The sequence below is a fragment of the Diceros bicornis genome, chromosome 1 (assembly GCF_020826845.1).
Source record: "Diceros bicornis minor isolate mBicDic1 chromosome 1, mDicBic1.mat.cur, whole genome shotgun sequence".
Classification (NCBI taxonomy): Eukaryota; Metazoa; Chordata; class Mammalia; order Perissodactyla; family Rhinocerotidae; genus Diceros; species Diceros bicornis.
The window spans coordinates 78,345,341-78,360,200 of NC_080740.1; the positions used below are offsets into that span (position 1 = coordinate 78,345,341).

General features: G+C 37.0%; 1 protein-coding gene across 1 annotated transcript; it reads left to right on the forward strand.

The window, feature by feature from the left end:
* The first annotated feature begins 2,082 nt into the window (after positions 1 to 2,082).
* Positions 2,083 to 9,977, forward strand: CCNG1 (cyclin G1). Its single transcript, XM_058545487.1, has 7 exons — positions 2,083 to 2,278; positions 3,406 to 3,666; positions 6,139 to 6,392; positions 7,009 to 7,087; positions 7,364 to 7,462; positions 7,700 to 7,894; positions 8,693 to 9,977. The coding sequence occupies exons 2-6, from the start codon at positions 3,406 to 3,408 to the stop codon at positions 7,889 to 7,891; spliced, it is 885 nt and encodes a 294-aa protein (XP_058401470.1). The 5' UTR covers positions 2,083 to 2,278; the 3' UTR covers positions 7,892 to 7,894; positions 8,693 to 9,977.
* The last annotated feature ends 4,883 nt before the right edge of the window (positions 9,978 to 14,860 follow it).

Sequence of the window (14,860 nt, forward strand, 5' to 3'; positions counted from 1 at the left end):
TAGTGGGGATGAGGGGAAGGAGAAAAGGTAAAAACTGTCCATTTCACTTGATTCATATCTAATCAATGTTTCTTCAGTGCTCTTGAAACATGTAGGAATTTCAGATTTTAATAAAAAGTAATAGCAAGATCCTAATGTGAGGGAAACATTTTTATTACATAAACAATGATATATTACCTAAAGCCTTATGTGAAAAATTCAAGTATAAATGAGGTATAGAAATTAATACATGCAATTTAGATACTTTTAGTGTTAAATAACCAATTCTAATACTCTGATTCTAAGCTGAGAATAGAAGGCTAAATCTGACAACAGAGAAAACACAATCAAATATATGTTTAAGCAAGACATTTCAAAAGAAATGTCAGTAATTTAATAATAAAGGCTACCATTTATCAAGTATTTACTGTGTTCTGGGCACAGTGTCTACCTCTTTATCTACTTTCCATTATTTAATTCTCTCAATAACTGTACGAATAAGGTATTTTACTTCGTATTTTTGAGAAAAGAAAATGGAAACAATATGATTTAATAACTTGCTAAAAGTCACATAGCTAGTTAGTAGTTTGTGATTTGAAAATGAGTCAGTTTCATTCCAAAGTCTATGTGTTTAAATTGTCCACAAGACTACATGTTCCACAAGGACAGGGAGGGTATAGTTTGTTCTCCACTGGCACATATGTGTTCAACAGATACTGATGAACAAGTACATGTGTATCTATTCCTAATTTTGTGACTAAAAGTCAAAAGGAGAAACATGAACATTTGTAAACTGACACATGATTGTAATATGTAATTTTTAAATGTTTTAAATTGCCTATTTATATTCATTAGGTAAGTTTGTTTTCAAGGAGGACCAAGGCCCCTTCCCCATTTGAAAGGCCACACTTTGACAAACTGACCTGATTATGTGGCTCTTATTTTGAGATATTAACTTTTTCTCCCTACAACTCTGTCCCCATTTCAGGGCTTGGTTCTGTGGCACTGCCACAGGGAAGCACAGGGCAGCGCAAACAACAGAGATGCCAGCAAATCTTTCAGATTTTCATTATTTCAAAGCTCAGATAGCCACTAACCAGGAAGAAGTCATGAGAACAGAGACATCCCAGTACAACCCATGAGAACTGACAGGACTCCTATCAGTTGACTCCTTGCTCACCAGTCCTCAGGCCGTTTTAGTGTAAGCCCTTCTCATTTGTGACAATCTGGGAGAGAGGGAGGGAGGGCTTCAAGCTAATCATGTTCCCGCTAACCTGGCATAGGCTCACAATCAGAGATTAAGTTCATTTACAGTAAATAAAAAGAATAATATTGCTTCACACACGGATCTGTGGACTGAGATTCACAGACATTACAATTTTGCCCACATACTCTTCACAAGTCAACCACACACCTACCAACTTTTCTATTTCAATTTTCTCAAAATCCAAATTCAGAAAATTGGTAGAAAACCAAGAATTTATGTAGCCCAACTCCACTCTTTGATAAATTATACAAAAAGTAAACAAGGCAAGAAGCAATTGATATCCAAAGCTCACAGGGAGAAACCTCTGGATTCTAATAAACCACACCACAGAAAATCGACCACTTCTCCATCTGTAACAAAAAATCAAGGTTTTACTTTTTTTTTTTAACTAGCCACTGTATTTTTAGAAAGAGACGGCAGAACCACTCTACTAAACCTCACGGAACAAAAACTCCCAGTACATTCTGGAACGATATTCTGGCCAATCCGGCAGCCAGCAGAGACCTTACCCGGGACAGGGTTGGCGCGTGCAGCATTTAGTTCGCCCTCCTCTTCATTGAAGACACTTTGGGAAATTCTCCAATCAGAGAAGCTTAGAGGTAGGGGGCGTGGCCTCAAGGGGCGGAGAATTTGACTCCAGGAAAATGGGAAGTGTGTGCTGATTGGCCGGACTTCTTCCCTCTACAAACCAGCCCTCTTTGGGCCGAGGGAGCCATCCATCAAAAGAACTACACCAATCAGCGGCCAAAATGCCCTCCTCCCCTTCTCGCGGGAGAGCCCCGCCCTCCGATATATTACTCTGGCGGTCAGGCGCGGCCCCTTCGGCTCCGAGCTGACCCTGAGGAGGGCAGTGTCGTCTCGGCGGCGCTGCGGAGACCTCCACCCAGGACGGCTCCCCCCCTCCCCGGGCCTCTCCCCTCTTGCCCGCGAGTCCCCTCGCCTCGTAGGCCTCTCGGATCTGATATCGTGGGGTGAGGTGAGAGCAGGCCCGGGGAGGGTGTTTACCGCTGAGGAGCCACAGCCGCGATCACGGTGAGCTGGGACTGCGGGGTTGACCTCTGGGTGCGGGTAGGGAGCGGGGTTGGGAGCGCGGGGTGAGGGGTAGGTCTGGCCCGCGCCCTTTTCCTCCGGCTGCTGTAAGCAACAAGTCCAGGCTAGTCCGAGCCTGGAGGGCGGGGCCAGATCCGACCTCCAGAGATGTCTTAGAGTCAGGCCAGCCCCGTTCCAGGGACCAGGCCAGGGGCGAAAGAGTTGGACCCGTTAAGTTAGTGGCTCCTCATCTGCCCATCCCTTCCGTCGCCCAACCCTAAAGATCCCCTGCCTTCCTGTCTTCCAGTTGGTGTGGGAAGGGACTGTCGTGTATCTAGGGCTTAGCTTGTGCCCGGAACATAGTAGATGTGTAATACCCAGTCTCAAATTAATGAAACTCCCTGGTTCATTTTGCAGGCTACATTAGCCTCCCGCCTTCGCTGCATGCTCCCACAGCACCCTTTAAGCTTTCTTTCCTAACACCAGTAAAAGTTAACAATTATCGAGGGCTGTGTGCCAAGCATTGTGCTAAACTCGACATGAATTATCTTGTTTAATCTACATAGCCATTCAAAGAGAGAGATATAGATAGCTCATTTTACAGACGTAGAAATAAGTTCATTATTATTGTCAAGTGTTTATTAGGCACTTACTATATGTGCGAAGCTCTACACCTAGGGGATCTCATTTATTCCACACAAGTCTATGAGGTAGGTGATAACCTCATTCCCACCTTACAGATGAGGAACTAAGGATTAAGAAAAATTAACTAACTTGAACACATTGTCAATACATGGCAGAATACATACTACCATCTAATTGCAAAGTTTTGGTATCCTGTCTTACAGCATCTAGTCATAGTTATCGCTTGACAGTGAATGACTTGAATAAGTATTTCTTGAAGATTTGCAATTTTTTTTAAAAAGTCATGGCTCCTGCCCTCTAGAAACTCACAATTTAGGATGTGACCAATGGGTGTTGGGGGGAGAATAACAGATGGCACTCTGCAATGACTTAGATTCACTAGCAGCATTGGCAGAGGGGAGACTTTGTGTTATAAAGCACTTGGCAGAATACAACACAAGAAGGGCTATTCTCACTCTCCTTTCTGGGCTTTGTTCTATATATAGATGATAGAGGTACTGACAACTGACTCTCAGAAACTGCTACACCAGCTGAATGTCCTGTTGGAACAGGAATCCAGATGTCAGCCAAAGGTCTGCGGCTTGAGACTAATTGAATCTGCACATGATAATGGCCTCCGAATGACTGCAAGGCTGAGGGACTTCGAAGTAAAAGACCTTCTTAGTTTAACTCAGTTCTTTGGCTTCGACACAGAGACATTTTCTCTAGCTGTGAATTTACTGGACAGATTCCTGTCCAAAATGAAGGTATGTTTAAAGCTACATTACTCCGAGTATTTTTTAGTTTAGCTCAATGTGTTTTGGAGATGGAATTGCTAGCTTTGGGCTGGTATTCATAAATTTAACCTTTTTTATTTTCAGCAGGTAGCCAAAACCTTATATTAATTCTGTGTACTACAGCATTGATGAATACTCTTCCTTACAATCAAGAGTAATGCATCATTTATTAGACTTGACACTGAAAAATAGTCTAATATCAGAGTCTCTCAGTAAGAGAGTTGGCTGTTGTTTTTAAAAATCTTTCTTGATAGGTTGGGTATTTTCATTTATTTACTGTTGTTTTTAAAGTTAAAGAAATGTGTTAGAGCCAGAATGCTAGATTATGGTTAAGTATTAGAGAATATATATACAAATATTTGCTGTCAACCACCTACCTACAGTATATATTTCTTAATCTCTACTCATATATAAAGTTCTAATTGTTTTAGCCTTAGACCTACTCAAGTCTTGCTTATGCTTGGCACTTCCAGCCTCAGTCTGAATACAGTAGAAAAGAGAGAATCTTCTGAAGGAGGAGCATTTATACAGTTATTTCCCTACCTTGGATAAGCAGGACATCAGTGTAACTTGCAGAGCCTAACTGTTAAAAATACATCTGCTTTGGGGCTGGCCCTGTGGCATAGTGGTTAAGTTCGCACACTCCACTTCGGTGGCCCAGGATTCACAGATTCGGATCCTGGGCATGGACCTACAACTCATCAAGCCATGCTGTGGTGGCGTCCCACACACAAAATAGAGGAAGATGGCCACAGATGGTAGCTGAGGGCCAATCTTCCTCACCAAAAAAAAAAAAAACAAAAATACATCATTGTCATTGCCTCAATATAGCTCATATAGACCCCAAGAAACTATACTTTAGAGAAACGCTTGATGTGTATAAAAGTCTGTACATCAACTAATAAATCATTTTTTTAAAAAAAATACATCAGCTTTCTCTGTGTGCCCATGGTTGTTGGTGGATAATAAGATAATGTGACAATGAAAATGAAACTCATCTTTTAGTTCTCAGTACCTAACAGAATGCATCATATAATCCTTTGTAAAAGGAACTCAATATTTAATTGGATGATTCAAGAAACTTGTTCAACAGACTAATTAAACAAGTCTTTAGACACCATGTGCAGGCACTACCTTTTTTGTGTGTGCGTGAGGAAGACCAGCCCTGAGCTAACATCCGATGCCAATCCTCCTCTTTTTTTTGCTGAGGGAGATTGGCCCTGGGCTAACATCCATGCCCATCTTCCTCGACTTTATATGGGACACCGCCACAGCATGGCTTGACAAGTGGTGCATCAGTGCGTGCCCGGGATCCAAACCTGCGAACCCTGGGCTGCTGAAGCGGAGCACACGTACTTAACCGCTGCGCCACCGGCCTGGCCCCAGCACCTTTGACTCTATAAATGTTGCACAGGTGAATAATATACATCTGCCCCTTGAGTATATTAAAATCTTATGTGGGAAAAATGTTTGCACTGACCACTATCATACACTTACAATGCATAATAAGAAAAAGAATTACATTATACTCAAAAGAGGCATAAATATATTGCTGAGGGGGTTCCAAGAAGAGGAGAAGAACGCAAATAATGGTTAAGTCTTAAAGTTTCAGTTGAGCTGGAACTTAGAGCAGGTAGAATTTTAACTGCCTCTCACATTGCAGACGTTCAGAAAACGATGAATAAATAAAAAGAGAGATTGGTAGTGGATAGAGCTTTATAGGAGAATAAACAGTATGTGCTATAGTATTTTAAAACTTTTTTTTTTTGGTGAGGAAGATTCACTCTGAGCTAACATCTGTTGCCAATCCTTCTCTTTTTTTGCTTGAGGAATATTAGCCCTGAGCTAACATCTGTGCCAGTCTTTCTCTATTTTGCATGTGGGTCACCGCCACTGCATGGCTTGACAAGCGGTGTAGGTCCATGCCCAGCATCCAAACCTGGGAACCCAGGATGCCAAAGCAGAGCATGCCAGACTTAGCCACTATGTCACAGAGCCGGCCCCTAAAAACTATTTTACATGTGTTACTACAAAGAAAACAGCCTGGAAAAACTCAACATTCTGGAAGGAAATTTTGTGCATAAGCTGTAAGGTATTTTAGTCCTCATAAGCCTTTGACCAGTTAACTTATTTGGTCCAATTAGAACACAGTGCTTATAGTTCTGCAGTGATTTAAACAACAACAAAAAAAGTAAGAATTTTTATGTGCTAAAGCCAAACATTTTACTGAAACTTAATCCAGTTACTCAAAAATTGGTTCCAAGTGGGGTGCATAGAGTTGACAGGCTACAGTTGAGGTATGAGTGGATCTCATTAAGTCCTTCACAATTGAGGAATATACCTGAAAGATACATTTTTGAAATGATGGATCTGGGTTCTAGATTATCCTTTATATTTTTTTAATTGAAGTAAGGTAAAGACATGGATTTATTGTCTTTTTAGGTACAGCCCAAGCACCTTGGGTGTGTTGGACTAAGCTGCTTCTATTTGGCTGTAAAATCAATAGAAGAGGAAAGGAATGTCCCATTGGCAACTGACTTGATCCGAATAAGCCAGTATAGGTTCACGGTTTCAGACTTGATGAGAATGGAAAAGATTGTGTTGGAGAAGGTGTGTTGGAAAGTCAAAGCTACTACTGCCTTTCAATTTCTGCAACTTTATTATTCACTCATTCAAGAGAACTTGCCATTTGAAAGGTATGTGATCTTTGTTTTCAACAAAGGAGATTTGGAAATCAGAATGGTATAGTCTGGATGTTGCATGAAATCAATATCCTGGGAGAATTCCAATCAAAATCAGTAAAATGAGAGCTGCAGCTCCTTGAATTTCACTTCTCTGTCCAGCAGAAGTGAGAAGACTTTCAGTGGTCAGTAGCTTCTTGAAGTCTGTGAAGGCCAATTTTGGGGATTAAAGGACATTTCAACTGTTTTTTTAAATTATATTTTCTATTTATAGACTAGTTAACTTATAGAACCTAGTAGGTTAAACATCTAACAGACTTATGGAAAAAGGAACTTTTTATGGAAAAAGGAACTTTAGTAGATGCAAAAATAGATTAAATGAAAAGAAATCTGGATAGTTGTGGCATGATACTTTTATTTTTTTTGCCCCAAATCATTTAAAATTCATGTATGGTATCCTTAAGTTAATATCTCTGAAGGAAGGAGAATTCTTTGCTTCAAATAATTTATTTTCTATGATAAGTGTCTGTAAACTTCACTTTAAAAGTGACTTCAATGTTTTTCTAAAAATTTGTCTTTTGACTAGATGTAAAATTATCTACATAAAATTAACCTCATTTTCTTTTTAAAGGAAGAATAGCCTTAATTTTGAAAGACTGGAAGCTCAGCTTAAGGCATGCTACTGCAGGATCATATTTTCTAAAGCAAAGGTAAATATTTTTTAAAGATTAAACCCATTTATATTCTTTTTTTTTTTTTTTAAAGCTTAAGTGCATGGTTGTGTATCCTAGTGGTTAGTTTAGTTCTCTATGTGAGCCACCACCATTTATGACAACTGACAGATGGGTGGTGTGGTTCCACGACCAGAAAATGAACCCGGGCCATGGCGGTGAGAGTGAGGAATCTTAACCTCTAGACCACCAGGGCTGACCGTATATACCTATTTTCTATATTCAACATTTATTTTAAAATTTATCTCTTTGTAGCCTTCTGTGTTGGCATTGTCTATCATTGCACTGGAGATCCAAGCACAGAAGTGCATAGAGTTAACAGAAGGAGTCGAATGTCTTCAGAAACATTCCAAGGTATGTCAAGGTCATAGCCTAAATCCTGTTAACAGCTGTAAAAGAAACTAAACCACTTGTACTATTTCCTGAAGTAAAATGAGATGCCATGTGTTTATCTGAAACTTAAGTAAGCTTATCCTCAAACTTTTTTGACCAGGAAAGACACATGTTAATAAGATTGCAATTATTACTGTAGCTAAATACTGTAGGACTTTTATTTTAATTGAGTAATAATTTTCTTAAATTTATGCACAGATAAATGGCAGAGATTTGACCTTCTGGCAAGAGCTTGTATCCAAATGTTTAACTGAATATTCATCAAACAAGTGTTCCAAACCAAATGTTCAGAAGTTGAAATGGATTGTTTCTGGGCGTACTGCACGGCAACTGAAGCATAGTTACTACAGAATAACCCACCTTCCAACAATTCCTGAAATGGTCCCTTAATTGGTAAATTTGTTCATAGTTATTCTCCATATAGAGAAAATTTTCTAATACTGCAATTTTCTTCTGCAATTCAGAAGAATTAAAATCTGAATTATTTTCAAAATAAACAAAATGGAGTTGGACTAGCAAAGGGAAAAATGATTTCACTGATCTTGTCAGCTAATATTTGAGGGCATTTATCACATTCAAGGTACAACACCCTAAGGGTAAGGAATTATCCAACCTTTGATATATATGTTAGCCCTTTCATTAAATTATCGGCTTAGAAAACAGCATCCTCCTTAATGACCTTTGAATTTTAAAAGTAGCACTAAAAGAGTATTTTCTTAATTGCACATCATTTGTTATATGTAGACTCAAGCTCTGGATCACTTCAAGTTACACAAGTTTGAGTAGGACAACAGGACCAAAAGTTTGAACCATATAGGAACTAATTTGAGACTATTAGCTTATAAGCAAAATCAGTATGCACCTGGGTGTTGTACCTAAAGAAAAAGTAAGTTATGGCAGATTGTCCCCACATTGGATGTATCATTGCTATAGCAGTTGGAACACTGGAAAGTAGTTATATGCATTAAAAAACATAAACCTCATCACTGATGTGTGATATACAATCTTGCCATCTAAATTTAACTCACAGTGGTGATTTAACTTTTTTTCTACTCAAAACTAAATGTTAACAATGAACACATCTACATGTGACGATTATGAATCTTAGATATGAACAGTTCATATTTAACAGGTAGTAATATTTATGTTTGGCACACTTCTGATAACTTGATGTTTTGTTTGTTTAAATAGGATTATTACAGCAACAAAAAACTCTTCTCTGAAGCCTCTCTCTACAATCCTGAGCTATGGATTCCATAATGTTATAATGGATTTAAGCTGTGAAGCCTCAGAGTATCACAACTAGGTTAGCATTGATGTTCTCAGATTTGGGAAAACTGCATAATTAACATTATGCTGTAGTATAATTATGCTTAAATTTGAATTCGTCTGTGAGGCATACAAATCAAAGCTAAGAGTATAAATGTGAAATACTAACGACAAGCCTGGGAAGGTAAACTGTGAATCTTCATTTCTAACATTGATCCAACTTTCTATATTGGGTCAATATATTGTATTTTGGTGGAATTAAAAATGGTAACCTACTTAATTTAAATTTTTAATTAAGAGGTTTACATCAAAACCAACATTTCACAAATGCACTTTTAAGACATAACAAGTCACTATTCTAGGCAGTGAAAATGGTTTGCTGGCACCCGTAACACAAGTAATAGATAATCCAGAGATGTGGACTTTATTGCCACATGGGAATTACACTTAAATTTGAGGGCATTTTATATAAAGAAAACTACAGACCTAGTAATTTGGGCATATTAAGTTATCTTTAATATTTTTTCTAGAAAACAGGTGATGTTTGTATCCATGATAAAAAATTTTTATACAAAATCTGCCTCGAACTAGTCCCACAATAAAGAAAATTAGTCTTTACTGTGTTAGTAACTCAAAATAAATTAACATCCCTCTGAAAACTTGCTGATTTAACACTCCAGAAGTTTTTACTAAGGACTAAGGACTGTTTTTTATAAAATCTGTCATTGCCTCTAATTTAGAATTTTGTTTAAAAGGAAGAGAATATATTTTCACTAATTGCCCCTAGTGTGCCAAAGGAAAATTAAGAAAAGTAAGTAGGCATCTTCATAATTATGAGATTACTGAGAGTAGAGTTCAGGATTTTCTATTAAGTCAGTGAATCTAAGGAGATCTACAGTGTTAAAAGTGTTGTAAACGGTTATTCAGTGCAATGTGTTGCCTAAGCCCATCCAAGATGGCTGTACACAATTTTGACATCACGTTATGGGTAAATATGCACTGGAAAAATAAACCAAAGAACCACAATATATCTTATACCTTTATAAACCGTGTTATGTGGATAACTTTTCAGTTTTCCCAAAAGGCTGATATATTTCGGTATTTTGAATACATCAGTGTTAATTTTGAATTGGCAGAGGTAACCTAACCAACTACATTATGTTTTGGTACTAAGGGATATACCTTTCAATAAAGTTATTGAAATGCATTCCTTTGCTGGGTGGTTTTCTATTTGTTTCTCTTCTGATTCAATTAACTTTTTTTGGCAATGTGGTAGCAGAACCACAAAAAAAAGCTCTGTCTACTCAGTATATTTAAATTTAGCACTAAAGATGCATGGTAGTAGAAACAAAATCTCTTTTAATAGTATGGCTATTAACTAATTAACACTTTACTTTCTACTGGTTTATTTATTTTTATGTATGTGTGTGTGTGAGGAAGATCAGCCCTGAGCTAACATCCATGCCAGTCCTCCTCTTTTTGCTGAGGAAGACTGGCCCTGAGCTAACATCGGTACCAATCTTCCTCCACTTTATGTGGAACACCGCCACAGCATGGCCTGACAAGCGGTGCGTCAGTGCATGCCCAGGATCCGCACCCGGGCCGCCAGCAGCGGAGTGCTGGCACTTAACCGCAACGCCACGGGGCCGGCCCCTGTAGTGGTTTTTTAAAATAGACACAAGATGATGACAAACATGTTTAATGTTCATTAAAAAGTTAGTGTTTATGCACTACTGGTCACTTGTCATTTAGATCCATCACTACTGTGGATATCCTTAATACAAATTCACCCTTAGATTCAGCTCACCTGAAGTTCTGTGCAAACCCTCTTACCTAATTAAACAGCATTCCAGCAGAGTGGTTGGTAATGACAGATAACTGCCAAGTATTGTGTTAGCCTGCTTAGATCAACTGGTAATTATTATTGGAACTGAAACAATATATGATTTTGAACTGTCCATGTTTAATTAAATTAACAAGACAGCTTATAAAGTGCACACCACAAGGAATTACTGATGAAAGAAAAACTGCTATAAAAGAAGGTTCCTTTTGCACTTGACTCAGATTAGATATATTTAATCCCTCATTTCACAAGTGTTATTTTTAAAAAGGGCACCGGAACCTTATATGTATTTCCAATTATGTGACACACAACCTACAAACAATAGACATTTCTAACACTTCTGGTTAGCAATGATAGTTTTTACTGTCTGGCATGTAATCGTCCAAACTGAATGAAATTATCCCAATTTACAAATAAACTGGAGCCACAGAGAAGGTAAGTGATTAGCTCAAGGTCATACCTGGTAGTTGGAGGTGGGATTCAAATCCAAGCAGTTCTGACCCAAAAGGCTGTGCTCTTAACCACTCTGCACGTAACCTCCCAAAATAGAAGAGTAAATGGACTCACATGAAACTGTAATTTCCAATCAAAACTATATTCTGGCCACGTTAATTTTCAGTGCTACCATCATGAATTTATTTTCCCTATTTTACACTAATAGAATAATTTTGATAAAATTTGTTATTGCTTACTCAGTGTGAAATCTGTAATTTTTCATAAACCAAAACCGGAAACACGAGTCAAATAAGATGAATTAAAAGATAAGCCTTTTTTCTTTTTATTTTTATTTATTGCAGTAAGATAAGCCTTTTTTTAATATTTTGACAAAGTAGATTTTGGAACAATCAAAATGACAGGAATAAAGAGGGACATTAAGTAATAATAAAAGAATCAATTCATCAAGAAGACATGACCATCCTAAATATGTATGCACCCAACATCAGAGCTTAAAAATATAAGAAGCAAAAACTGATCACACTGAAAGGAGAAATGGACAAATCTTCAATTATACTTGGAGACTTAAACACTCCTCTCTAATCTACAGAACTACTAGAAGATCAGCAAGGACGTAGAAGATTTGAAAGTATCAAAATGTACAGAACGCCATTAAACCAGTGCGTAGAGAGTCATTCGCAGTGTACAACTGCTTTAATTAAGAAAAAAAGTCTCAAACCAATAATCTAAGCTTCTACTTTAAGAAACTAGAAAAAGAGCAAAATAAACCCAAAGCAAGCAAAAAAGAAAAAAGTCATTAAAAAAGTGGGGGTAAAAAATCAACGAAATTGAAAACAAAGTAACAATAGGGAAAATCAAAACCTAGTTCTTCAAAAAGAGCAATAAAATTAATAAAGCTCTAGCAAGACCTACAAAAAAAAGACAGAAATGACCAATCTTAGGAATGAAAGAGATACCACTACGGACTCTAAAGACATTAAAAAGGACACTAAGAAAATACCACAGACAACTCTATGCAGAGTTAGATGAAATGAATTAATTCCTTGAAAGACATGAACTACCAAACAACTGAAAGCAGACAACCTGAATAAATTCTACAGTTATTTTTTAAAATTAAATTCATTATTTAAAATCTTATTGGCAAATACAATAGAACATTTAAAGTAGACACTTAACACAAATTCTACAAATCTCTTCAAGAAAGTAGAAGAATCACTTCCCAATTCATTTTATAAGGCCAGCGTTACCTTGATACCAAAACAAAACAAACAAATATATAGACCAACATCACAAATGAGCAGACACGAAAATTCTCAATAAACGAATCCAGATATATAAAATGAATAATACTCTATGACCAACTTTGGGATAGGGGTAGATACAGACTGGTTCAAAATTCGAAAAGTAATCAATATAATCCACCATATTAACAGTCTAAAGAAAAAAGCGTGATCAAATCAATTGATAAAGAAAAAGCATTTGAGAAAATTCAAATCCAATCATGAGAAAAGCTTAGTTAACTAGAAATAGATGGGAACTTCCTCAATCTGATAAATGTCATCTATAAAAACCTACAGCTAACATAATACTTAATGGTGAAAAACTGGATGCTTTTGAAACTCGAACATCCAGAACAAGACAGGGGTGGCCGCTTTCACCACTTCTATGCTTCTAGCAAGTGCAACAAGGCAAGAAAAAGAAAAGATCTATAGACCTAACAGACAAAATAAAACTTTTCCTATTTGTGGTTTATGCTGAAAATCCCAAGGAATCAACCATAAAAACTAGAGTAAGTGAGTTTAGCAAGGTCACAGGAAACAAGCTCAACAAAAATCAAACATATTTCTATGCACTAGCAATGTGCAACTGGGAACTGAAATTCAAAAAAAATATCATTTGCAACAGCTCCAGAAAATGAACACTCAGGAATAAATCTAACAAAAGATGTAAAGTTTCTATAAGCTGAAAACCACAAAACGCTGATGATCAAAATCAAAGAGATCCTAAATGGAGAGACACCTTATGTGCATGGATTGGAAGACTTAACACTATTCCAATGAAAACCCCAGCAGGACATTTTGTAGATACAGACTAGCTGATTCTAAACTTTATATGGAAAGGCAAACTTAAAATAGCCAAAACAATTCTGAAAAAGAATTAAGTTGAAGGAATTATGCTACCCGATTTTAAGACTTACTAAACGGCTACAATTATCAAGGCACTGTAGTATAGATGAAGGGAAAGACACATAGATCAATGGAATAGAGAGACCAAAAACAGACTCATATAAATAGCGACTGACTTTTGACAAAAGTGCGAAAAACAATTTAATAAGAGAAAGGATAGTCTTTTCCACAAATGATTTTGAAACAATTGGCCATCCATATGCAAAAAAATGAACCTCCACCTATATTTCACAGCTTCTACAAAAAATAACAAAACGGGTCATAGATCTAAATGTAAAACATAAAATTATAGAACTTTTAGAAGAAAACATCCTCATAACCTAGGATTACACAAGTTCTTAGACATGACACCAAAAGCACGATCCACCAAAAGAACGTTGAATTAGACTACACGAAAATTAAAATCATTCATGCTTCAAAAGACATCATCAAGAAAGTGAAAAAACCTACACAATAGGAGAAAATATATGCGAATCATACATCTGATGAGGAACTTATGTCCAGAATATATAAAGAACTCTTATAACTCAATAACATAAAGACAGATAATGCAATTAAATAATGGACAAAGATTAAAATAAAGGATGTGAATAAATAATAAATAAAAAATAAAGGATGTGAATAAACATTTCTCCAAGGAAGATACACAAATGGTCAATGAGCACAACAAAAGACACTCAACATAATTAGTTATCAGGGAAAGGTAAATCAAAACCACAGTGTGATACCACTTCACATCCACTTAGAATGGCTAGAATCAAAAAGTCATATAACAAGTGTTAGCCGATGTGGAGAAACTGGAACTCTCATACACTACTGGTGGGAAGGTAAAATGGTGCAGCCACTTTGCAAAACAACTTAGCAGTTCCTCAAATGATTAAACATACAGTTACCATAAAACTTGAAATTCTAATTCTAGGTAAGAAATGAAAATATTCATGCACATAAAAACTTGTACTCGAATGTTTATAGCAGCATTATTCACAACAGCCAAAAGGTGGAAACCTCCCAAATGTCCATCAACTGACAAATGGATAAACGTGTGGTTTATAAAGAGCGAGCATAAAGAGAGACTATAAAGAAAGAGCATGAAGGAGTTTTTGTAGCGACTGAACTGTTCAATCTCCTGATTTTGGAGGTGTTTACACCTATCTCTAAGTAAGTTAAAATTCACAAAACTATGAAGAAAAGAGAGTTAATTTTACTGTATGTTTATTCAAAATATAAAATTTTTTTAAAAATCAAAAAGAGAAGCTAATTAAAAGAAGGAAGCCTCTTTCCCAATAATTCATTCCTGAAATTATTGGGTACAAGATAGGCATCTTGCCAAAGGGTGTGGCTAGGCTGTGGTGGCCCAGAGGGGTGTTAGGGTCCAAGCAAGTGAGGAGGATATCTCTGCTTGGCATAGGGTGTTGGAGTCTGAGCAGGAGGAGGAAGGCATTCACATGGGGAGATGACCTAGAACAGGCAACCAAAATTAAGGATAATAAGAATCAGGTTTCTCCCTGTTGTTGCAATAGAGAAAAGGAGAAAATAAAAATGAACCCCATGGGATTAGAAATGAAAGTTTAAGTGTGAACACATGGTTTTCTTATACATATAGAA

Bases quoted from the DNA above. Each gene is read 5' to 3' on its own strand.
- CCNG1 (XM_058545487.1), top strand. From the start codon at position 3,406: ATGATAGAGGTACTGACAACTGACTCTCAGAAACTGCTACACCAGCTG. The intron at 3,667-6,138 runs GTATGTTTAAAG...TTGTCTTTTTAG, and splicing joins GATTCCTGTCCAAAATGAAG to GTACAGCCCAAGCACCTTGG. The intron at 7,463-7,699 runs GTATGTCAAGGT...ATTTATGCACAG, and splicing joins GTCTTCAGAAACATTCCAAG to ATAAATGGCAGAGATTTGAC.